The sequence below is a fragment of the Vidua macroura genome, chromosome 5 (assembly GCF_024509145.1).
Source record: "Vidua macroura isolate BioBank_ID:100142 chromosome 5, ASM2450914v1, whole genome shotgun sequence".
NCBI classification, from domain to species: domain Eukaryota; kingdom Metazoa; phylum Chordata; class Aves; order Passeriformes; family Viduidae; genus Vidua; species Vidua macroura.
In genome coordinates, this window is record NC_071575.1 from 61,100,309 (window position 1) to 61,125,592 (window position 25,284).

Below are 25,284 nucleotides of genomic sequence, written 5' to 3' on the forward strand. Positions count from 1 at the left end.
TGACTTCATGGCTGTGCCTCTGCCCTGGGCTGGGCTTGGTGCTCTGGGGGAACGTGTTGGTGACTGTGCCTGGGACTTGTAGAAATAAAAAATAAATTGAACAAAGAGCTCATTTCATCTTACAACCCCTATGTTTGGTGTCAGATTAGAGAGGAATGCATCTCCTGTATTTAGAGAAGGCATTCCTTACTGATATGTTTGTGACACCATCCACCAAATTTAGTAGAGCAATACAAAATCAGGAGTCTCCATGAGCATGCCTGTACCAAAAGCCTGGAACAGTCTGGTCTGGATCGGTGCAAACCCTCTCAAACCTGGCAGCAGCCACCTTCATGGGGTGCTGCAGCAGAGCCAATAAATGCCAGTTAAAGGAGATGCTCTACAAAGGGGCCCAGAAGAGGCAGAACTGACAGTGGCATCACTGGACTCATTCCAACAGCTCCATTTCCTGCCCATGGGTAGTTTGACCTGGGTATTGCCCTATATCTTCTCTACCAAGTTCCAGGCAAACATCTTAGTCAGCCCCAGAGGTGGGACTGTAAATAGCTTGCAAGTAACTTTAGCTACACATAAGTTTCATTATTTATATTTATTGAGCTGAGTGCTTTTTTAAAAACAAAAAGAAATTAGATTTCCACATCTTATCAATAACTCAGTACAAAATTGCAATATTTAAAGTGTGATTAAGAATGTTCTAATGGAAAAAAAAAACCCTCATAGCATTAAAATTATTTCCTGGGAGCTATAAGAAATACTCAAAAATGTGAGACAAGGTCTGTATTTGGTAGAAATATATTGTAGACTTTAATTTTTGAAGTTCTAAATGTTTCCAAAGGAAAGATGCTACAGACTGGAACACTGATAAATCTTCAAAGTTTCCTTTGCCTACCTTTTTTATAGTCACACATATATTTTATATGACCCTGTTTCTAATTCTCAGATTCAAGATTACATCTGTAGGAATTATATTTCCCTAAAGGTTTTTAATATATAGCACTATGAAATTTTTATAACAAAAAGGAAAATACATATTCTGGTGACTGATTTTAATCAAGTTTAAGATATAAATGTAATAAATTACATAGATGCCAGAAACTTTTTTTGCTTTCTGAGGTTAGGTTTGAAACAATTCCTGTTGTTCTGACAAGGTACAAAGAAAAGTACAATATACACAAGTTAGAGAGATTTTGCTATCGGAGATAGATAGATAGATAGATAGATAGATAGATAGATAGATAGATAGATAGATAACTCTGGGTAGATAAAAAAATGGCATACATACAAACCTGAAGCTAATGCTGGCAATAATTATGAACAAAGCTTCACCTTTTCATGTTATGTTGTCTGAAAATATCAGCAATTTTAGTAACATAAATGGACTGCTGCAAAGTTTGGCAATCAGTCTGTATCCATGAATTTAATTAATCTTCAGTCATACAAAAAAAAAAAAAACTATATATTTAATGTTCTGCTGAAAAGGTGCATTTAATCTGCTAACATTTGACAGCTGCATTTTTCTTCTGGGCAGAACAGCGGTGGCTTTTCAATATTAGGTATGCGCATAGCTTGAAAGAATGAGATCAGAGCAAAGGTCTCCCAGCTGGTTTTTAACAAATTTAATGGTGGCTGGTAATATAAGTAGGAACACTTTTCTTCTCTGTAGCAGAAAAGTCATTAACAGGAATCCCCCTCCCTCTCCATCTATCTCCAACAAATCAAAGCCAGACAGGAGAAGTTGTTACAACTGGAGGTGTAGTCAGGTTCTGCATACTAACATATGTGCCATACATGGTGGTTTACACCTGTATTTTTAAATTGTGTTAGCTTAATCCCCTGGGATGGGGAATTTATTTTAACATGTGTTAAATATTTTAACATCTGATATGTGTATCAGTGGTGCATGTCATGATTTAGGATTTTCTGTATATTACTGTCTGTGAGAATTAGTGTCCACGTGGGCAAGCTTATGAGAGTTAAGAGTGAAAGGGAAGATACAGGCATCAGAGGCAGCCAGCAGTAGAGAAATATGCTTTGGATTATGGCAGAGGATTAGCTCACATAAGTGCCAGGTGCTTCACAGTGCCCACTGGATACAGTGCTCCTCCTAGCAGGCTACCAGCTTTCCTCAGGCTCATACCCCTGAATCATGGCAGAAAAAAATATGGTTCATTTTAGCATCAGTAGCAATTTCTTGTCATTTGTGCCTTTAAAAAATTAACCCAAAAGATGATAAAGTTGCTTCTTATGAGGGAATCCTTAGTAGAAAAGAAGTCAGGGTCTGAAGGGTTCAAACATGTTTATTTGAGTGTAAAGGAAATGTATCCACCATTCATAAAGTGTGTACTGTGCTTGTCCCATGCCACAGGGACACAGCCATGTCACCTCTGGCTGTCCTTCCCCACTTCTCTCTCCAGTCTATGGATGTCACAAAGCAGCTCCTAGAAAAGCCAGGCAGGACTTTTTGAGTGCTTCCCACCTGTTTGGCCAAGCTATTTGGTTTTTTTCTGGTTAATGGATTAATGTAGTCTCCTTTAAAATGAAAGTGACACTAAACAGCAGTATTATAAATCTACTCGTATCTACAAGGACGTTGTAGCAAGTCATTTTTAAGAGTGTGGTTTTTGCACTAAGAGTGCCACAGGCACAAGACTCATTAGCAGAGAACAAAACATTACAACAGGCAGCTTAGAAAGCCTTGAGTATGAAAAATATTTGGTGCTGGAATTTAAAAAGATGCTTTCAGTTTACCAGATATATAATTTTATCCACATTTCCTCTAACAGAGAAAGAAAAATAACAGCTATATGATGAGCTGGCTGAAAACCCTTTAGCCAGCAAGTAATTATACCCCAATGGAGACAAATGTCCCTGTTGCCAGTCTGTCTCACAGTTGATGTGGCCATGTGGGGTACCACGGTCTTAGTGATTTATGGAGCTTTCAAGAAGGTGTCATTGCTGTGGCAATTAATGTATACTCCCTCCTGTAGTGTATGAAAATTGCTCCTGGAAATCAGATAATATTCTTAATTTTCTTCGCAGTTTTTCAATTCTAGGTATGTTGACATAGCTGCCATGACAAATCAGGTGACCTTGCATACCAGAAGCACCTGGGACTCACCTCCAGTTGCATCTCCATGCAGCTACAAAATAGGAGTGTCTGCCAAAAAGGACTACACATAATCACACTGTCTGACATGATGAACCTTTTCCACTTGATTGTGGCAATTTACAGGGGTGGGTTCTTCTAGGACAAGAGCACCATTAGAATGATATCAATGCTATGTGGGGAATGCAAATGTTTACAAGATGCATATCTTCAGGATAAAACCCACTGAGTCTGACAAAGGGGAACTGGAATTCTTAAATCCTTGTCAGCTCATCATCCCTTGGCTAATTTACACCTTTAAATTTACTGAGAGGTCCACAATGGAAGCAAAAATTACAAATTTGGTAGAACTCTTTCTGCTGGCTTTTGCACATGACTGGTTTTCAGTAAATGAACTGATTACCAAGAGAACTAACAATTCCCCTGACCCTGTCACTGGTAGCAGCTATACCAGCAGATGCTACAGTATTTGTGGGTTAAATTTACTCCATGATTTTTAGGATCGGTAAGGAAAAGTTACCGAAAATACATCCCCATGGAATTATTACAAACAGGAAAAACTGGCAATAGCAATATTATTTTGTTTTCCAGAATAATTTCAGTGGAGCTGCCTGAAGATGCAAGGCAGGTTGGCATTCAGTTCAGATGGTGGCAGCCATATCACTCTTCTCAAGGCGAAGATGTGTGGGCAATCGATGAAATCATCATGACCTCTGTGCTTTTCAACAGCATCAGTCTGGACTTCACCAACCTGGTTGAAGTCACACAGTCTCTAGGGTTCTACCTGGGAAATGTTCAGCCCTACTGTGGGCATGACTGGACTCTCTGGTAAGAAACATGCATTCTTTCCTGTTCTACTTTTGGTTTTCCTTGTCTATTCATCCTGCTAAGGATCAAGTTACTGCTGCAACTGACATCAGAGTAATAATGTGTCTCATCCTCACATTGTGGATAAAAATACAGTCACTAATCTCATTGCAATTAGCAGTAAGTTTTTCACCTCTTTGCACAGATTTATGTTTGATGGGAACATTGAATGTAGCATTCTTTTTCCGTGAAATATTTAAAGAATACCCTAATAGAAAAAAATCAGAAATGTTTCATAATCTTCACTTAAAATCCAGGCAGGTTAATATGGATATGCAGGTAATGAAATAATATGTTAAGTACAGACTCTGAATGTTTTGTAAATGACGTTCAGATCTGTGTACATAGCCATTATATTGTAATCCAGAAAGCAAAGGCAGCAGAATAGATGCATTATCCATTTGTAGTTGCTTTATCTGGTATTATATACACTTAGTCATCTGCACTGTGATCAGCATTATGACATATTGCAATTAGGTCTAAAATATGCTGTGTATTTAGAAACAAAAGCAAGAAAACATCACACCCCCTCAAAGGAAATAAAGGCAAGAGAAGAAAAATAAGGGAAAAACAAAGGAAAAAATTGTAAGGATTGCATAAAAATATGCTTTTTAAACTAAAACATTAACATACTTCACAAAAAAAAAAATCTGGAGCACTTGAATGTAACATTTGGAATTAATACAAGGGAAGCTCAATTTAATCTGTGTGTTTTGATTAAAACCAAATAACAGTTTCATGCTAGTCTCATCAACCTATAAACCCAGTATAGTTTTAATTGGCATAGATATATTTCTTTGGAGGAAGTACAATCACAGTAATTATAGAAAACCTGAAGAAAATAAAATAATTTTAGCATCCCCATGGACACTCAGAGAAACACTGTTGGAATTTTATTAACAAGTATTTCTGAGCAATCTGATTTGACTTTCTGATCATCTGTCAAACTAAAAGGAGTTGGCTTAGCAGTAGGAACAACACCAAATGTGTCCTAGCACTGATAATGAGGCAGTAGAAGCACCATTAACCACTTTAATAAGGACAAGGAAGGTACTCGCTGCTCATTAAAATGAAACAACATGTTAGGGCTCAAACTGTTTGCATCTTCCTTACCAAAGAGTTGGAATGAATGCCTTTTAATGACATTGTTTTCCCTCTGTATTTTTAAGACCAGATTATCATAGGGAGTAGGGCAGATAAGATAGCAGAGGTTCCTCTTTTTTCCTCCCATGACTCTAAATCAGAATCAAAGTAACACTAAGCTAAATTCTCCATCCCATATGGAGATGGGCTAGGGATTGTAGTGCTCAGTCATAGTAGAAACATTGAAGTTTCCATGCATCAAATATAGAATCAAAAACCTTCCTCGCTATTTATGTCTAAGTATTTTTCATTATCACTGGAAAACATGAACTCTATCCTTCACTGACCTTGCTCGTCCCAAGGGAAATTTTTAAACTTACACAAAGTCTGTACAAATGGTTGCTAGTTAAATTAATTATTGTTGGGTTTTCCCAGCTGTGAGTCCATTTGGTTCTCATTTTCTAACTCATGAGTTTCTAACTCACGAGCAGATCTTGCAGTAGCACTGACACCATCCTCTTGAGAACAGTCTGAAAACAGCTTTTTATTAGTACAACTATGGGAAATGTGCTATCAATCATTTTACAGGGTGTCATTCCCAGGCCCATAAATTGCTTTTAATTGTCTATTAGGTCTCCATTTCTGCCTTAGAACCTGTAAACATGAAACATTTATCTTTAAATTTGGAAAAAACTGAGGAGGATGATTTTTAAAATTTTTATTAAGAGGCAGGCTGTTCTTTTCCATACCTAGCTTCATTAAAAAAAAAAAAAAAAAAAAAAAGAAAAAGCTTATTGATAACCATATGTTTTGATCAAAGGTGATTTTTGGGTATTTTCCTGGTCTATGTCTGAACAGTCATTTTATTTGATCGTCATCATCATCATTTGGTTTCAGAATGGATCCTTAACTTTATTACTTCAAGTGTATTGGTTGTACTGAAAGGACTCTGGAACACTTTAAAATGAAGTGTTTGATGATGTACATTAATTCATCACTTCTCCAAAATGCTCATATTCAGGCAAAGTTTTGAACCAAATGTCTCTGGAGTACTACAGTGGCTATATACAGCCACTTGCTGAAATTCATTTAAATATTGATAAGGATACTAACACTTTATATATATATATACTTTATATATATAAACACTATATATATATATATATATATTCATCTGGACACAAATAAAATAGCTTTATATAAATAAACTGTCTTCAGTCAGATTACAGCATTATGATTTAACTCAGTGTAGCAAACAATAGAATGTCCCACTGTCCCTGGAGAAGCCTGGGGAAAGACTGTAAACCTGTCTTGTCATGAACTATATGAACTATCTTTATGGAGCAATGTCATACAGTGGTCCTACATCAGCTTGGTAGTTTACCAGTATCTTAAATGTTTTGTTGTTTAGAGTAATTGTTACTCTGTAACATGAAGCAAGTTTCTTTCAGGTAATCAACTTAATTACATTAATGATGTTAATACATTTAGGAATTATTTAGCAAAGTAGGAATGATGTGATGAAAAAAGGCCAAACATCCCCTGCTTTTGATGGAAGCAAAGCTGTGTCTGGTGCGAGCGTTGGGCCATCGTGTCAATATTTTCAGTCAAGGCAGCTTTACAAACCAAGCTGCATCCATGTGGCTTTTCAGTATTCCTAAAAGTACCAGCCTTGAAAATATGGTAACTCTGGGGATCTCAGAGCAGTTTGGAGCAATGCAGGTTGGCTGACATTGACTGTGATACCATTCCCAGAAGTACCAATTAGTTGGCAGTGCTTGGAGGGAGAGTGATTGTTCTGAGGGCACCTATGGGTATTGTGTTCCTGTGCCTCTGCAGGTCTAATTACACACGTGCCAGAAACCCACTCACAGCAACAAATTTATACAAAAATGAAGCCTCTGCATTCTCATTTCTAAAGATTTTTAGTTAATTATTGTTACGCCAGGGACATTACTTCATCTTTTACAAATTCTGGAAAGGTATTCCAGCTGTGTGGCTCCCAGAACAAAGAAAACATTTGGTATTCTAGCAAAAGAGCAAACCCCTAACCATGTACATGAGAGATCTGGAGAGCAAAGAAGGGACAAGGTGGAGCCCACAACTTTAATACTACTTGTGTTCAGCTGGAGGCAAAATGTGGATGATAAAGGACTTTGTGTACCTGTAGTGTGATTTCCCTCCCTCAAAAGAGCTTCTTATAGAGCATCACATATTGTCTGCATCTCAACACTATCTTCCTTTTCCACATTTCTTTAATATGCATTTTAAAGAACTGATTTGACTTTTTAACTTACTTAATACATTTACTTAATATACTATGTACAATATCTAGTGACTAAGCTATTAAATTAAAATGAATACTAAACTTAGAATATTTTAATTATGACCTGAATAGTACCAGAAAGAAAATATTATCATTTAAGGTGCTTTTTCTTCTCATTTTATTTAGTAGCATTGAATAAAGGGAATTTTTGTGACTACAAGAGCAAAACGTAACATTTAATTCTTTGCCCCTTTTTTTCACTACAAGTCCTTTACTTGTCTTCTATACTTGTATTCTATCTTTGCGATGACAGCTTCTGGGCAGATATTTCATGAAATTGTTGTGTTTCTACTCCTTTATTTCGTTCAGATAAGCTTTAGGTAACTGTGATGTGCTGCTATGCCCAGGTTTTTGTGTGCAGTGCCAAATCCTCTACACATAACTTTCAGCTGATTACACTGCACATGTTTGACTGATACATGAAGAGCCTGGCTGTATTGGCACAGATTTCCCAACAGGGCTTCGGCCTATGTCAGATCAAATCAGCTATATCTTTTAAATTTGGGGATTTTTGTCATTTTTTAAAATACAAGATAAAGTTTAGAAGAAAAATAAATGCAGGCATTATCCAGACAAGTTCTTCTGAGGTGCATTCAGATCTAACCACGAAGCCACAAACCATAGGTTGGGAACTGGACTGCTGATGAGTGTACATTATTTCCTCTTCTTAACTTAAAATTATCCTTCCTATTGAGAAGAAAAACACTGAGAACACCATCTGAAAGGGCGAAGAGTTCAGATACAGTTTTCCAAGATAACTTTCTGCCTTCCAGTCCAGTTGTCCATGACAGTGCCCTTGTGCCCTCGCAGTGAAGGGAATGTCCACCCACAGTCACTTTGGGCTGCTGAGTGACAGGACAAAGCAAAAAACTTCATATAATGTCATGAGCTGGATTATCTTTAGGAAATCAAGTCACAAAATAAGGTCAGAGAGCTGAAAGCAGACAGGATCTTAACTTATGCCAAGTAACAGAAATTTGATAATGACAAAACTAATGTCAGCTTTCAGTAATTTCTTCTAAAGCTTTAAAGTAGGATGCTGACATTTATGGCATAAGTGCTCTCTCTGGAAAGGACTCTGTAGAAAACAATACAGGTCAGTGAATGAATTTAAAAGAGTCCTAAGTGACACTGACTTGTATTCCTTGTCCTCACACTCACTTTGCCATGACCTTGAGTTTTACAGGAGTAGAAGCTAATATGTTCTTCTGTATTGTATTTAAAGATTATGACTTCTTATTTAAGATAATAAACAGTAGCTTACTCAGTCATAAGAGCAACCTTGAACTAGATTGTTCTCTTCATCACCACTGTACTGAATGTAGCTTTTTCTTTTTCATGATGATTTGCAGTGATTTTCTTTAGAAAGAGCCAATCCCTTTTCTAAATTGTTCACATTTAAGAATAGTCTTAGAAAATATTGGAGCTGAAAGGACTACAGTACTTCTGAAGACACTAACATCTCAAACTAAGGAGAGGGAGGCAATTTTAATTCTATGTGAACTTTCATTAACATACTCTATTTTGATGGCTAGTGAGCAAAATTCAATGTTTAAGTTGTTATTACTTCCTTCTTATGCTTCTGTTGCATTTGAGTTTTTGAATTTAGTTGTTTCCTTTTTCTTTTGAATAGTGTATAGAAGAAAAACCTGCATTTAAAGTGAAATAATCTTGGAATTTCAGACCATAAATTGTATTACTATATATATGATAACTGGGTACCTTGCAAAATATATGCATATATGTGTGTTCCAAACATTACTATTGTTCTCCAATCCACTGGAAAATATAACTCTTATATCACTACATCCTACAGAAAAGAAGCCGAGAATAGAAGATTAATTCTGAAACACAATTAAGTGAATGAATTGCATAGAGGTACTCTTGAAAATCGATTAAGTTAACAGTGTATATAATAAGAATATTTTAAACTAGATTCAGAGTATCTTAACTGCCCAGTATTAGAATGAAATTGCAGCTCTGACTGTGGCAAGACCTTCAGCAATGGACACCCAAGGGAATGAACATTCTTTATATTGTTTTTCCCTTATGTTGCCCTTTGCTAGATCCTAACTTCATCCTTAATACAAGGAGCATATAGTAAGAACTAACAGAATAATTCAGTGTTTCACATTCTGGGATACATCAAGACCTTCCTGGTAACTGGCAGAAGTACCAGCAGAAAGATTCTTCTGTGCATGGTCTCATCCTACATGCCAATCTACAGAATAAAGAAGTGCAACTGTATTTAACCCAGAACTATAATGGTTTTTTTCAAATTATTTTGGGGATCCATCCTGATTCTTTCCTCACATCTCTCAGTTTTACAGGAGATTCAAAGCTAGCCTCCAGCATGCGCTACGTGGAGACCCAGTCTATGCAGATTGGAGCTTCGTATATGATACAGTTCAACTTGGTGATGGGCTGTGGTCAGGCCTTTACTCCTCATATGGACAACCAGGTGAAACTGGAGTACTCCACCAACCATGGCCTCACATGGCATCTTGTTCAGGAGGTGAGGCTGGCAGTGAGGATGTTTGTCTTCCATATACTCTGTTTTATACAAGGATAGTCTGAAATACACTTTTGGCATTGAACAAAGAAAGATGTTTTCCTTTTTCACCTTTCAATAAAGAAATTCTCTGTTGTAATCAGTCAAAATTACTAATAGAGGTATTTAGACTGTTCATCGTAATATTTTGAAGAAAGCCTGAAACACAAAATAGTGACAGGAATGGACAAAGGCTGAGAAAAAAATTGGGCCACAGTTAGAGCCACAGGGCAATGGCTGAGATCTTTCCTGTGCTATTGCTTTGTTTTTCTAAGCAAAATGCATCTACTGTTTCCTGGAATTTAAATGGGTAGAAATTCTTTCTGCCCTTGTGCACAGCCATTTAGTAAATGGAAAGCGCATTCCTTTGGGGGATTGTAATGTAGAGCCTTTCATCTCCCACCCCTGGTTCAAACACAGTCCAGGCTGTAATGACCCCCACTCTGCTGGAAGTGCAAATAGCAGCCTTGGCTGCTCTTCCCCCGGCTGGCTCAGTGCTGTCTCAGCACAAATGTGAGCAGCGCATTTGGCCATACTTCATGCTCTTGTTGTCCCTCTTAGATGAAAAGCTGGACTTTCCCTGGACTCAGGGTGAACTAACCAAGGTCCTTTGGCTGCCTCTGAGCAGGCTCACAGGGAGTCAGGGAACTTGTCCTACTGCCTTTTCACTGCCTGCTCTGCAAGCTCACTGATGGATTTTTATGTCACGTTCCACACCTTCTATAAGCAATTAAAACTTTGCCTGGTTATCCTTGCCATGTTGTCTTTTGCCACATTTACTTTGATGGGCATAATAAAGAAATGGCAATAAATGAATTTTTAAACTTTGGAAAGCCAAATCATGATTTCTTGCTTTAAACAGAATCCAGAGGAAAGCTATAAATCATATATTTCAAACCCTGTTCATGTCTTTTATACCTAGCAGGCATCATCATCTTGGTGTCCAAGAATAGTTCCTAGTGGTGGATGTTTGGGGTTTGTGCTTGGCATCCATGGAAGATAAGTTAACTTCAGATTTTAGTGCTCCTTTGCTTGCTCAGTAGAGCTGAGTTCAGAGAAAACATGCAGCCAAATAATTTTTCTCACACCACCCATGTTGCTGTGATAAAAGAGTATTTGTAGTATATTTCAAGGACAGAACCTGGCAAATAAACAAAACACTAATTAATTAAAATGTTTGAAAATTTTGTTTGCTTTGCGATCACTGATCTTTATTAGATCTCGTTTTCTACAATCTTTTAGGGGAGATGAATCAAGAAAAAATGTTTGAAAATTGCTGGAAATGAAACTAAGCCTTTAGAAAATCTACTAAAAAAACCCCAGCAAAATAAGGTCTCAGATCTTCAGTTAATACTCTAAGATATTTGAGCAATAAATATCTCTGTAAAATAATATATTCTGCCCTTCTTCATATTTAATACACAACTATTACTGTATAATTTAACTATATAAAATTCTTAATTACCACAACTTCTGTAGAGAGTCACTTCTTTATTATTAGTTTCAGAACAGTCAAAATAGGCTGCTTGCATGAGCAGGAGTCTGTTCTTTTACCTGATACCCTTCATGGGGGTGAGCACAGCAGTGATCAGTGAAATACTCTTGGGTATGTGGGGATGCTCAGGAGAAGCTGTGCTGTGGCAGGAAGGGGCAAAAGGGTCTCTGAATTGGTAGCTAGAAGAGGATCATGTAGGTTGGTAGTAACTTCCAAGCACTTTATTAATATTTCATAGGCCAATTTTTTTTGGATGCTGTTCTGGCAAAATGTAAATAAATTAATGGAATATTGCAAAAAATGAAGTAACATTGGAAGGGCAGTGCTAGAAAACAGTAAGAAGCTGGGATAATCGACTTCATTTATATTTAATATTAAAAAGATGTGACAATCGTATTTTCTGAATTTAAAAAAAAAATAGAATTTGGGAAACAGACCTCAACAGGAATCTGTGTTAAATGCAGAAATAGTCCTGGAAGCAGGAGGGAAGAATTTACCCCGCTTGCTGTAGGTGTCAAAACTAACACAGCTGCAGAGCTTGGGAAGCACCTAAGGACACAACTTCACTAGGCTGTGCTTGGGCCCTCTGGTGTGGCTCTGCCTGTTCCTACTGCTGCTCCCCACTGCAGATGGAGGGTGTGGGGCCAGTCAGCATGCCCAGGCAAAGCCTCACAAGTAGGTTTCTAAAATGACCTTTGTAATAGTCTGGAGGTCACTTTCATAGACTTACTTCATAGTGGTCTTGTAGTCTACTTCATTGTCCACAGTGGATGCTGGGGTGAAGATAGTAAAAAACAAAGAGATAGACATTCCTCGTGGAGGAAAGCAAAACATTGCCAATCATGAATGCTAAACTCTTTAAATAGATTTGTATGGCTTTTTTCCATCCTCAATTGTACTACTAGTTTTCTGAGAAATTTATACACATCATGCCAGGATTTTTCTCTTCTGGGTCTTTCACTCCAACATCTGGACCCAGACAAGCTCCTGGTTGTGTGAATGTTTGACCCTTGTTTCTGTTCCAAATTATTCCTCAACATTAAATCTGGTTTTGAAATGTTTTATTTTAAGGAATGCCTTCCCAGTATGCCAAGCTGTCAGGAGTTTACATCAGCAAGTATTTACCACTCCAGTGAATTTACTCAGTGGAGGAGAATCACTGTTCTTTTACCACAGAAGACTTGGTAAGCATTTATTTCCTATCTTTAAACTTTTTTGGTGGGGGGGGGGCAAAGGCAGGGAGGGTTGTTGTGCATACAATTTGTCACATCAATTGCTGTGACAAATATCAAGTCCTCTGCAGGTCATACTCAAGCCAATAGGTGGGGTGCCTGGGCTGATCCAGTTGCAGGTATTTCCCATAAAATGCATTCCTTACATAATTAGAGAATGAAATGTTGATGAAGTCAACAGAAACTATTGTTTAGGATTGTTTTTAATACATACTCTGACTCTCCTAATAAAGTTCAAACTTTTCAAAAATAGTGGCACTTGTCTATAAATGCCTTGTTGGAGGAAGGCTTTATTTGGATTGTTAATTTTTATTTTGCACATTCCTTATTGTTTACATCTTCAGACCAAAGCCCTGTATAAACAATAACTAATGATTCATTTCTGGGAATTTTTTAACTCTTGTTTCTTTTTATAGCATCTCTTAAAAAATAACATTCTCTACATTCTCCCATGCAAAAAAAAGAGAAACAAAAATTATCAGAAAGCCTATTCATCTTGTTGTAATCAAACTTGATTTGCCTCCCCTAAAATTTTTTATTAACTAAATTGTTTCTTTCATTGTTTATTTTTAAATCTTTATTATACCATACAAATAAAAAGTTGTCATAAATCCCAATAATCTTCAGGGCATCCTTCATTTGAGAATTTAATTATTGCAATTAGAGTTACGTTTTGATTATGTTTGACTTGAATCCATCACAGCAATTGCAATGAGAGCTTGCTCAGATTAAGTCATCGTTGTATTTCCCCATCCTTCATCATTATTTTTTTTGTACTCTGCATGGCCTCAGCACAGCCTGTTTCCATCAATCACACCACAGTGATACCTTCTTTCAACACACTGGCCCTTTTTTCTGTACAGCCAATATTCAGAACTTCCTATTTCTAGGCAAAACATCAAAGGCAAATATTGAATCCTTAGAACATATCATATCAGATAATACCAAATGGTGCAAGTAAGTCTACAAATAACTCCTTTGTAGATTATAATGTACTAAATCTTACATGTCTTTGTGTGCTACCATCCCTAAAATCTGTGGTTCACACAGGCATATAGGAGTTCAAAAAGCATCTACAATTTTTTGGGTTACACTCCAAAGTAGGCTGTTATTCCTAATTTATAAAATATATAATGTACTCAAAGTTATTATACACTGTGTATTTGATGATGATACCAATGTTGTGGCCCTCTTTTTCTTTAGAATATACTAATTTTTCTCAGCATATGAGGTGACAGAAGCATATAACTCCATTTTAATTTAGGAGACTGTGGGGAGAAATTATGATGAAGTAATAGCCGGGTTCCTGTTCTATACTGTGCACAAATCATAAATATTTCACACTCTGTCTTGTATCTGAAAGGATTCCCGTCTGTTAGCAGAGTTTTGTTTGTAATTAAGGTACAAATTACCACTGAAAATTTCTTTGCTGTTCATAGAACACATTTTCTGAGTTGCGCTGTGCTACGGTGTTATCAGGGTGAAGAGGAAGGGTGGCTGCCTGTTCCCCATCAAATGCAATCCAGCACACCACATGCATATCTCTCACCACTTTCCCCTCCTTCTAACATTCCTTTCCAGTGACAAAGAGCAGGTTAAGGGCTCAGCAGTTCCTTTGGGTTGAGACTGGGAGGAGATGTTTTACAGATTTTTAGAGCAGGCTTGTGAGCAGAGAGAAAGTTTCTGCCTTTCCAAAACCTGGGCATTATTGGTGACAATTTGATGTGCAGCTCTCCACTGCCAACCCAGCCATGAAGAGAGCATCATTCCAGGTGCCTGGTAGTGAATATGCTCTGTAGGGCTCCTCTTTGGGCTGCCCTCCCTCCTCCTCCTATCCCTTCCTCACCTGCATCCACTGCAACCACCACACAGAAGCAAAACCTTAGTGATGGCCAGGAAGAGCAGTGCAGAGGCAGAGCCAGGTGTTCTGTCTTCCCAAAGCTGGGGTGAGGGGGAGGGATCTCTGGACCTTCCTTCTGTTTCAACCACACAAGACAAAGGCTGCCAAATACCCAGCCTGCCCTGTGCTTACTGCACAGGGAAACAACCACCTAAACGAGGTCTCAGGAATGTCTCATTAGCCTTGTTCTGGCCCTTGGTGGCCTCAGCATGCCCTCACACCCCTGCACAGCCCTGCTGTGATTGCTGGAGCTTTTATCCCTGGATGCACAGCTCTCAGCTGAGGGTTTGCACCTTGGGCATGTGGGAAGTGTCAGGCTGTGGCACTGTGCTCATGCAGCTGGAAAATTGTTCATAACAGCACCTATTTCTCTTGTAAAACTTTCTGGTGTGCTGGTATTTCTGCAGATCTGTAGATGTTCTGCATCTAGCAAGCATGAGTTTACAAGCTCCCCATGTTATGTGAGATTTGGGATGGTAGAAAACCTGCTGCAAGAATGAGACTTGTATTGAAGAAATGAAAGCACCTGCTTGCTGAAATTGTATTGTACTTGAACTGAACATTTCTAACACTGATGAAAATTAATTTCAGTTTTATGCAAGGCATTTACATGTGAACAGGCTTTAATGAGATACAAGCAGCTGTCAGTTGCTGACTTCATAAACAAATCAACACCTAATGACTGAATGAGACCTTCAGGATAATTGGGTAAATGTAATTATGGTAACTCAGAAGGTAGCAAATATAATTTTACCAGCCTCAAATTTGCATTAAATCATTAAGGCTTTTAATATCAGGAGGGAAGGCAGTGATTTTATTTTAACTCATATATCAGAAAAATTTTATAACAGAACATCATTTCACTCGCAGTACTTCTGGGACATGATTTCCTTGTGCTTATGTAAAATGTCACACACAAAAATGACTTTTATTTGACATCAACCTGACTTAGATATAATGTCATTAGAGAGCCAGATTGCTTTCCAGTAGCATTAAAAAAAAATGGAGAAACCATGAGGAACTATGGAAGTTTATTTTGCATGTAAGAAATGCTTTCATAGCTCCTCAGTGCTGCACTTCTCATTTCAAAGATGTCCAAATGGTGGCTGTCCAGAAAAGCAGTGTTTTATCACTGAGAATGCAGCTGACGCTCATCTCCTTATTCTCTTTTCTTAATTAACATGGCTTTTTTAAATGGTTGATTACCATTTTTAACAGCATAATCCTCTTAAGCTGTTGTTACCTTGAGATGCAGAGCAGCCTTGGAAAGCTTTCAAAAACAGTGAGCAGGACTGGTTTTTCAGCAGCATTGCTTTTGCAATTGTCACTTCAGCCTAACATGCATTATCCCTCACCCCGGGAGGAATCTGAATCCGTAGAGTTTTCCCTGCCCACAGCCATGTGACAGTGGCATTGCCTCCCACAGGACCTCTGGCAGCAGGCTGGGTGGGAAGGTGAGGGCAGCCCCTTGTCCCTTGCAGCCTGAGGTAACAGGATTCCCGTGGTGGCAAAGCTGTCCCCAGGGGAGAGCTGTCTGTCTGCAGATAAAAATAAGTCCTCCCTGCTGGCATGTGGCTCCCTGGGGACTGTCCCCAACCTCTAGCTGCTGCACATGCCTCCATTTGGGCAACATGTTCATTTCCAGGCAGTAATGAGCCTCCTCCCTTCTTCCCCTCCCCTCAAATGATAGAAACAAACCCCCTGCATTCACTGCATTTATCTGGGGCAACTTCTAAGTAACAAGCGGAGCTTGATGTGCAGCCAACATCTGGAACCCGAGGAGGCAGATGGAGCTCTGCACATGGCAGGCTGGCAGCAGGAATGGGATGATGAGACTCTTCAGGGAAACATTTTGGTCAGGTGAAATGGACATGATCCCCAGTAAGAGCTCTGGTGCAGCTCTGTGCACGCCCAGCCCTGGGAACAGCCCCAAGGCAGAGCTGCACAGGGATCTTCAGCTGGGAATCCAGGTGTTGTGCTCCTCTGTCACTGCACAGGGCTGGGCTCTCCCCACTCTTTGTGTAGGTCAGGAGTGAGCCTTGTGCCCAGAACCAGCTCTGATACACCTGCACAGCCGCCTTTCCAGGCCATGTGCACCTGGCAGCAGCCAGTGAGCAGCCAAGGCAATGCCATCAATGCCACATCAAGCTCTCTTTAGGGGGCACCACCACTTGTTGGGCACCATGAGACTTCCCTGGCATGGTGAAATTGCCTCTGTATCACTGTAAATCTCCCCTGGTTTGCTGTAAATACCCTGGGGCTGAAGGGTCTCACACCCCAACTCCACCCATACACCCTCCCTGATGAAAAAAAAAGGGATGTCTGAACACAGTGCTCTCCCTCCTGCTACCTAGGAAAATAACATGACACAGTTTTACTGTGCTGGGAGTTCACAGGGGATGCGTTTGCCTGCTCTAACACCATTCTTTGGTTTCAGTATTGTCATTTTCCTCAGCACACATTAGAGTTAACACCAGTCACTACAGCTCTTTCCAGAGCCAACAACCTCTGTCAGGGCTCTCTGTGGTGCCATTGAGGCAAACATGAACCTCAGCACCAAAGTGATGTGCTGACTTCAGAGCACTCTAAAAATAAACAGTAAATAATTGCAGTCAATATTGACTGCCCATTGTGCCTTCACAAGCTTAGGAAGTCCTTCGTGTGCTGATTACTGGCCTTGCACACTTTTAATGGATAATTCATAGCTCTTGTAATGTAACCCATCAATACATTATATCCTGAGGGAGTATTTAATCAGCAGATTTGCCCCTGTAGATTAACTCTGAGTGCTGTAAAAATGCTTACAGTATTTGCAATATCAAACAGATACTTAAAACAGGCAACAAGGGTCATTTCAATTAAAAATCAAGCCCTTGGGCAGCTTCACTTGTTTTTTAAAGAAATTCATAACTGGTATTTTAAAAATGTATCCACACATGTACCAAACTTCTCATATGTGCCAGAGTGGCTAATTGCTCTGCCACTCTGTCCTCTTCAGCTGCACAGGCCTGCCCTATATGTTTTTTCACTTCCATACATTTTTTCACTTCCATACGTGTGAGCAGGTGGCTCAGCCACCTTTACAATATTCATTTTAATAAGTCTTATTCTACATAAATTGTTGGGGGTGGGGAAAGGGCTTTGTATCTCCAAGCAGAATAACAGCATTCTATCCTGTGCCATCATAAAGTAACCATATGGCTCAGAAACAAGCTAGAAAAGAATCTTCTAATAGGAGCCACCTGCTTCTCATCCTCAGCACCCCCAACCAGCCCTTGACCAGACACAGGCTTGTCCCATTTTAAGATTGGATTTTTAGTTCTCTTCATTCAGCCTTGCTTTCCCTGTCTTACCCCCCCACAACAATGCAATCCAACCTCAGTGCCCACATTGCCACCACCACCCCTTTTTACCCAGACCCGTTATGCAGCCAGCACAGCCCCTTTTGCTCCAGCATGATGAACAATTTCCCATCTTTGTTTCACTTCACATGCAACATATTTTTCTTAATCTCATTCTGACACAAGCATGGAGTAGAGAGTCTCTGTATCCCCTATTTAGGAGTGGCCACCAGCCAATGTCTCTTGGATGTGCACAGATTGGCAGGGCATCTTGAAAAGGCTTGATGATGACAAAGATTGCTTTTCTCATTATTCACTTTCTTCTCCAGCCTTGGTTTTTGAGGGTGGTGGGTGTCAGGCTGGGTTTGGCTAGCAGGATTCACTCCCATGGAAAATGTCAATGTTGCATTGGACAATCTCCTAAAGGGCCAGCACTAAGCGTTTTTAAATGGATAATATTAGCTAACTTCACTACTGTAAAGAAAAACAAGCTGTTGAAGACAAAACTATTTAGAAAGGAGAAGCTAAAGCAAGGTTTTATGCTTGAAGAGTATTACAATATCCAGATCTTAGTTAGGCAAGAAATTTAATTAATTAATGATGATTCCCCACCACAAACCTTGGGTGTTACAAATTTTGGGTTGTTGGCCAAGAGCAAGCTATTTGCAGTGTAGAAAAAAATAGGTGCGATGAGACAGGATCTTTGTCAAAAGCTTGTGGTCTTAATGTCACCAGTGATATGAGCAAAATCTAGTTTAGAATCATCCTGACAAAAAAAAATTATATCCAAGAAAAAAGTCAACTATTGTTGAATGGAAATAGTTGGTATTCACTTACACTCAAGAACTTTAATAATTGTTTAAATAATAAATATCAGGAGAGATACCTCTTTAGACAGTTTATGACCTGTTAACTGTGACCAAAAATATAAAAAACAAAGTCATGCCCTAGATCCATCTTTCCAATTTTGCAACCATAACACAATAAAAATCCAGTAATATTCATAGCTAGGCTTACCTTAAAGCAATTCTCAAAATCCCTGCGATGTGCTCTTCCTCAGAAATGTCATCAGTCACTGGAAAGTCCATTATATAGCCCTGTGCAGTGAGTGGCATCATCTAGAAAGTTAATTAGCAGAAATCTGTCTTTGATTGTGCCAGCCTTTGCAGCCTAGGCAGTGATTGGGATACTAAAATCTTTTTTTTTTTTTTTTTTTTTACATTTTACCTCTTTTCCTGCCATTTTGTCAAGAATCAAAAATTAATGCATTGCTATTGATTTCAAGGTCCAGTGCCACACGTTTCCGCTGGAGTCAGTGCTACTACACAGCCCAGGATGAGTGGGCCCTGGACAACATCTACATTGGCCAGCAGTGTCCCAACATGTGCAGCGGGCATGGCTGGTGTGACCACGGTGTTTGCAGGTATGAAGCATTTGTCAGACCCTCTTAACAATGCCCTCCTGATACTTCAGGCACCCTACTATTTTCCATACTTTCCTTTTCTTGGTTGTTGTTCTTATTTTTGTATTAAAAGTTTAAAAAAACAAAAGCACTACGCGGGGCTGACCATTCAAGCAGCATTAGCAGCCAGTTGCTCCACACCAGTCTGTCCAAGAACCCTTACCCTTGGCAGATCCAAGCACTGGAAGAGCTTTCAGTGGCACAGGGCTGTCCTGCTGCAGGTGTCCTGGTGGCCACTCCAGCCCTCTGCACAAGAGCCCTGGCTTGGGCCAGAGTTGCTTTGCTGAGTCAGAAGGATGCCAGGGACCAGCTCATCTCTGCTTGGCAGCCACTGTCAGAATGGGTGCTGTAGCAAGGACACAGACTGCTACTCCATGCCAGCTTCAAACTTTCTGGAGACCAAAGGGTTTTTGGTTTTTTTTTTAGAAAAAAGATACAGGGTTTTTCCATTTTCCAGTTATTCTGGTTTGTTTCCACAATACAAAACCACAGTTCCAGTATGATTTTTTTTTCAATTATAGTTGTCCACATTGAATTTTATAAGGTCAGTGCACTACCTTAATTAATTGCCAGTATCAAATAAAGTCCTTAAAACTTATTATGTTTACACTTCCCCCCAGGTGTGATTCAGGGTTTCGGGGTACTGAATGTCAGCCTGAAAATCCCCTTTCTTCAACCATCATGTCTGATTTTGAGAACCCAGATACCTTGAAGACGGAGTGGCAGGAAATTATTGGGGGAGAAATCGTCAAGCCTGAGGAGGGCTGTGGGGTCATCTCATCTGGCTCCTCACTCTACTTCAACAAGGTACTACAGAGGGCTGGGAGACTGATAAAGGCACACACTGCAGGTTTCTGTGGAGCATAATGTGGCTGTATGGCAAAGAAAAGGGAGATGGCAGAAAGCTGCACACAATATTAGAAGTGTGTTAAACAGCCCAGCTGTGCTCTGCAGGTAAAGAACAAAGCAATCAAAAGAGACAGGGAAAGGCACATGCACTATGTATTCAAGAAATAGCAGCTGTAATGAAAGGTAGTAAATTGCCAGTGTGCTGGGAAGTGTGTATATTCACGATGTCTTACTTGTACATTTTCTTTTTTAAGATTCAGTTTGCAGCATCCAGCAGCTCCCATTTGTTTCTTCTGTAGTGTCCTGGGTAAGAGATAGGGAAAGGTTAGCTTTTCAGGGCATAAGCAGCTTAATCTGAGGTCACAGGAACAAAACTATTGAAAAAAACCCCACATTTTCTCAGGCTTTTAGAAAATGGTTAACCTGAAGGAGAATATTCTTCTGTATAACTCGGATACTTTGCAGACAAAAAAATAATAGAACAGGAAAGAGATATAGGGAATTCTGCTAATTAGTAGCAATTATAGCTAAAATAAAAAGAGATCTTTATGACCAAATGTAAGATTATGCATTGTAATCACAGTTTTATTTTTGTATTGTTGCTCCTCAGGTCTCTTACTAAGGTTTGTTTTGTTCTTAATTGAAAGGAAGAGTATAAATGCAGCTATGTGCTTCTCCTTTAAAGGTTTGATCAAACTGCCACTGCTGTCATGAGAGCCAGATTAGTCCCAGAAGAAAAACCCAATATGCAGTGCTGTGCAATTGTGTGTTGTTTACCTCATTACAAAAATCTAACCCATGAAATAATTTTCAGCACTCCTACATAGTCTCACATCCAGCTCCCCTGGAAATAGAGCTCTGCACTGAAAATTTTGTAATAGACCAATCAGTATAACTAGCTAATTGTGATAATTGGATTTTTATACATAATTGTCTTCCCTGTTAGATGCTTTTCCTTCTGGCTCCGTTCCTTATGCCAGGTTTCTCAAATGTAGTTTGCTAAATTAGAATTAACCTGCTATGATCTTTCTTCTGATTCCTGCTAAGGAGGAGTGAAAAACTCATTTAGAAATTCTTGGCTTCTTTCTATTGATCTCTAAGGGTTATGTTATCACTCATTTCTTGAGTAGTAGCAGTCTGTGCGCTGTCAACAGAAGGTGCTTTATTTAATTTCTGTTTAGATCTTTCTCAAAGTGTCTAGGGTCCATACTTGTAGATAATAAAAAATTATTTTTATAGTTGCCAAACAGTTCTGTATTGTTTTGGGGTATTCACATTTCTTTTCATTTGCTCAAACAGCTATTTTTTTATTTGAATGTCTAATGTTTGCTGCCATAATCAATTACTGCTGCCAGAATTAATGCTGGCTTTGTTCTGACAACCCTCTATCTTTTGTTTTACAACTCATTTTAATCAGCTGTAGGTGTGTTCACAATTCAGAGCTCTTTCAATTAGCCCCTGCAATTCCCCTGAGGCTTTATGTTGCTCATGCCCTTTCTCAGTTTACCTGGTTCTGTGATTACCCCTTTGGCAGGCAGACCTGCTGTGGGGTGTAGATATGGAAAGCCCACCTGTAATAGTTTTAGGGCTGGAGCTTGGCCCACTGTAGGTCAGCGTGCTGGGGTGCCCCCAGCCAGCCAGGACCATGGGACAGCAAGGGTGTTTGCATCCTTATTACCCATTACTGGCTCAATTTGACGGTGACAGTTTCAAATTCCAGTGTCTCCAATTAAGCTGTGAAAGCAAACTACCCAGAGATTATCAGTGTCACCTTGGCCAGCATTAGCCACATGGAGCTGCACCCAGAAGCTCAGGGCTGTACCCAGAAGCTCAAGGCTGCATCCAAGGCAGAGCTCCCACTCTCACTCTCACTCTCCCTCCCATCCAGGAGGGAATTCCTGTCTCAGCTGGGAATAAACAACCAAATAAGAACAACCAAAAAGAACAATTCCAGACTAAGTCAGTATGGTTGTATCCTGTATGAGCTTTTTGAGAGTCAAAGGATTCTTCACAGGTTTTATTGCCTTGTCATCAGTGGTAGAAGCCAGCAAAACCTCAGACCCCCATGTATTTCGCTTCCAGAGGTCGGTCTCACAGCGCAAGGTGGCCTATTTGGTATGGTCCACAAATGAGCTCAGCACCCAGCAAAGTTCTGAGAAAGAAAGCAGTAAACATTTATCTCTGCTGGGTTTACCCTCAGCTGTGTAGAACGAAGGAAGAGGTGGTGAATAGAACAGGATTTAAATTCATCTGTCACCTTATTAAAAAAACACAGATGATATTTTAAATCTCAGCTCCTAAATCTTGTTACTTGTGTCCAGCTAGATGACATCACTTGCTTATCTCAAGTTTATTTGGAAATTTGTCATAAGGACCTCAAATATACAAGTGAGAGAGAAAAACACAAACAATATTTAAAACACAGGTGTCATAACTTAACCTTAGTTTTCCTTTTTCAAACCTTTTTATGCTTGGAGATGGACAGAAACACATTTGTTAAGGGAGTTATAAAGAGTAGGCAGGATGACAGTCCTGGTCAATTTTGGGGGGTGGTGCCAGGTTGAAACTACTTTAATAAATGCAGAAATATGATTTCTGCATCATCTCTCCAGCTGTACACAAATGGCTTTGCCCTACCTATAAAAGCTTGTGGCAGCATGATGCTGTGCTGGGGTAGGGCTGTGCCAGAGGCAGGGCATGCAGGTCACCTCTCTGGGGACACTGCTCTCATCCTGTGTCCTCCCTTGTCACAGGCAGCTTCGTATTCCATATCAGCATCTTGTAGGTTTGTTGATGTGGAAGTCCGCAAGTTCAGCCTCGAGCCCCAGGGCACAAAGGGAAGAGGGCTTTGGGATAATTTCAGTTACAATAAAAGGCTCTTAAACATTAAAGCTTTTTTTTTCAATGAACATGCTCTGTCTTCTGAGCATGCACAGAGTGACCAGGTTGGCCTCCTAAATTCAAAAGCATACTTGGAAAAGCTGTTCACTCAATTTTACAAGGCTCCTTGTTTCTCTCAGCTGTGCTTAGGTAAACTTGAAACTAAACTCACAGGTTTTAGTTGAGACATTCCTGATTTACAACACTTATTAGGAAAAGAATATAACTTTGTATAGGAACAAATCTTATTCAGCTGAAGCATGCAGAGAAAATGCCACTCCCTGGTTCTTGTGTAGGAGATGGACTTCAAGCAAGGTATTGGAGCGATTTCAGGTGATTGGGTAACCTTGTACAGTGCAAGATTGACCAGGGAAATAACACTAGATAAATGGCCTTTTTACTTATCCATGCATTATCAATAGAAAGTTGAATATTTAAAAATTTAGTCTGGGTTGATTCAGGATATCCAGCATCTGCTCTTTGTCCTCTGAAGTCACATGGGACCATGGGGGAATGAGATTAAATTCTGGTGTGGAAATTGTGTTGTGAAGTTGCATTGTGTATTGAAATTGCATAATAAAGTTCTTGTGGGATCAAATCAGAGTGACATAAAGGATGGCCAAGGAGAATAATTGAAAGACAAAAAAAGCCAAGTTGATACAGAAATCAGTGTCCTCCATGTTGTGTAATTTTGTGTGTAATATTCAGCTGTGATGGACTTTAAATATGCCTATTCATCATGAAGGTGCCATAATTAAAATTATTATTGTCCCTCTTTTCTTTGTATTTTAGGCTGGAAAAAGACAGTTGGTAAGCTGGGATTTGGACACAACGTGGGTGGATTTTGTACAGTTTTACATCCAGATTGGAGGAGAGACTTCTTCATGCAATAAACCCGACAGCAGAGAAGAAGGTGTGCTGCTGCAGTATAGCAACAATGGTGGCATCAATTGGCAGCTACTAGCAGAAATGTATTTCTCTGACTTCAGCAAACCCAGGTATAATTTTGATCTAAATTAACCAATCCACATCCTCATCAGCTTTTAAAAATATGTATTTCTCAACTTATGAAAACATGAACAATAATTTAAAGTGATAATGTTTAGAAATCATTGTTATATAGAAACTTTTTCTGGCTGGCAGAGTAAACTCCTGTCACTAGGAATGAAAAATGTAATGAAAGTAGGCCTTAGAATCTTAAGTAAAATATAAAATTTCCTATCACCTTCTATGCGAAACATGACTAAATGCTAATCTCTGCAAAACACTAGCAAGCAAATACAGAACTTGCCCAAAAGAGGTGCAGAAATCTTCCATTTCCTCTGACTCTGGTTTCAGATCTAATGAATATGTATTAATGTCATATGAAGCAAAAGCTCCTTTAAATAAATAGTTAAGGAGGAGAAGAAACCATCTTCAGCCATTCAAACTTGCTGTCAGATACCTTGTTGGTGAAAATTTAAATTGTATTTGTCTGCATCGGTGTTAATGTGATTTCTATTACCTGTAGTCCATGTCTTTCAACATACAAATAATTTTATCTTCTCATCTTGTAATTTTGCATTGCAATGAATAATGCTTTCAGAAGGACTTCTGTAATTTGACTGACTGATCTTTTCTAGAGGTGATCTAGGCACTTAGAAGTATAAAAGTCTTGAATTTATAGAATAGAATAGAATAGAATAGAATAGAATAGAATAGAATAGAATAGAATAGAATAGAATAGAATATTTCAGGTAGAAGGGACTTACAACTCTGCTCAGTGTTACTCCATAATAGGTGCAGAATCAACATTTCCATTTGTCAAATTTTATCTCATGAATCAATCCCAATGCTCCAGTCTGTCAAGATTCCTCTGCCAGACCTCTTGACCCTCAAGACAGTGAATAGCACCTCCCAGTTTGTATCATCAGCAAAAAGGTGCATTCAACTCCTGCATCCATATTACTGATAAATTGAACAGGACTGCCCTAGGGCTGAACCTGAGGAACACTGCTGGTGACCAGTCACCAGGCAGGTGTGACCCCATTCATTTAAACCCTTTGAATTCTGCTCTTCAGCCAGGCCTTCACGCAGCACTTTGTGAACCTGCTTATCCCACAGGTGGACAACTTGTCCATAAAGATGCTGTGAGGTACAGTATCAAAAGCCTCACCAAAATCCAAACTACAGCTACCCCCTTCCCCTCATCT

General features: G+C 39.2%; 1 protein-coding gene across 2 annotated transcripts in view; it reads left to right on the plus strand.

Annotated features, from left to right (window-relative positions):
* Nucleotides 1–25,284, plus strand: part of RELN (reelin) — a 277,149-nt gene that overhangs the window by 181,956 nt on the left and 69,909 nt on the right. For both annotated transcript variants that reach the window (XM_053977798.1, XM_053977797.1), the window contains exons 20-25: nt 3,698–3,934; nt 9,705–9,897; nt 12,500–12,612; nt 19,187–19,324; nt 19,984–20,170; nt 23,885–24,090. In XM_053977798.1, coding sequence (XP_053833773.1) covers nt 3,698–3,934; nt 9,705–9,897; nt 12,500–12,612; nt 19,187–19,324; nt 19,984–20,170; nt 23,885–24,090 — 1,074 coding nt within the window. The remainder of the gene's footprint in view (nt 1–3,697; nt 3,935–9,704; nt 9,898–12,499; nt 12,613–19,186; nt 19,325–19,983; nt 20,171–23,884; nt 24,091–25,284) is intronic.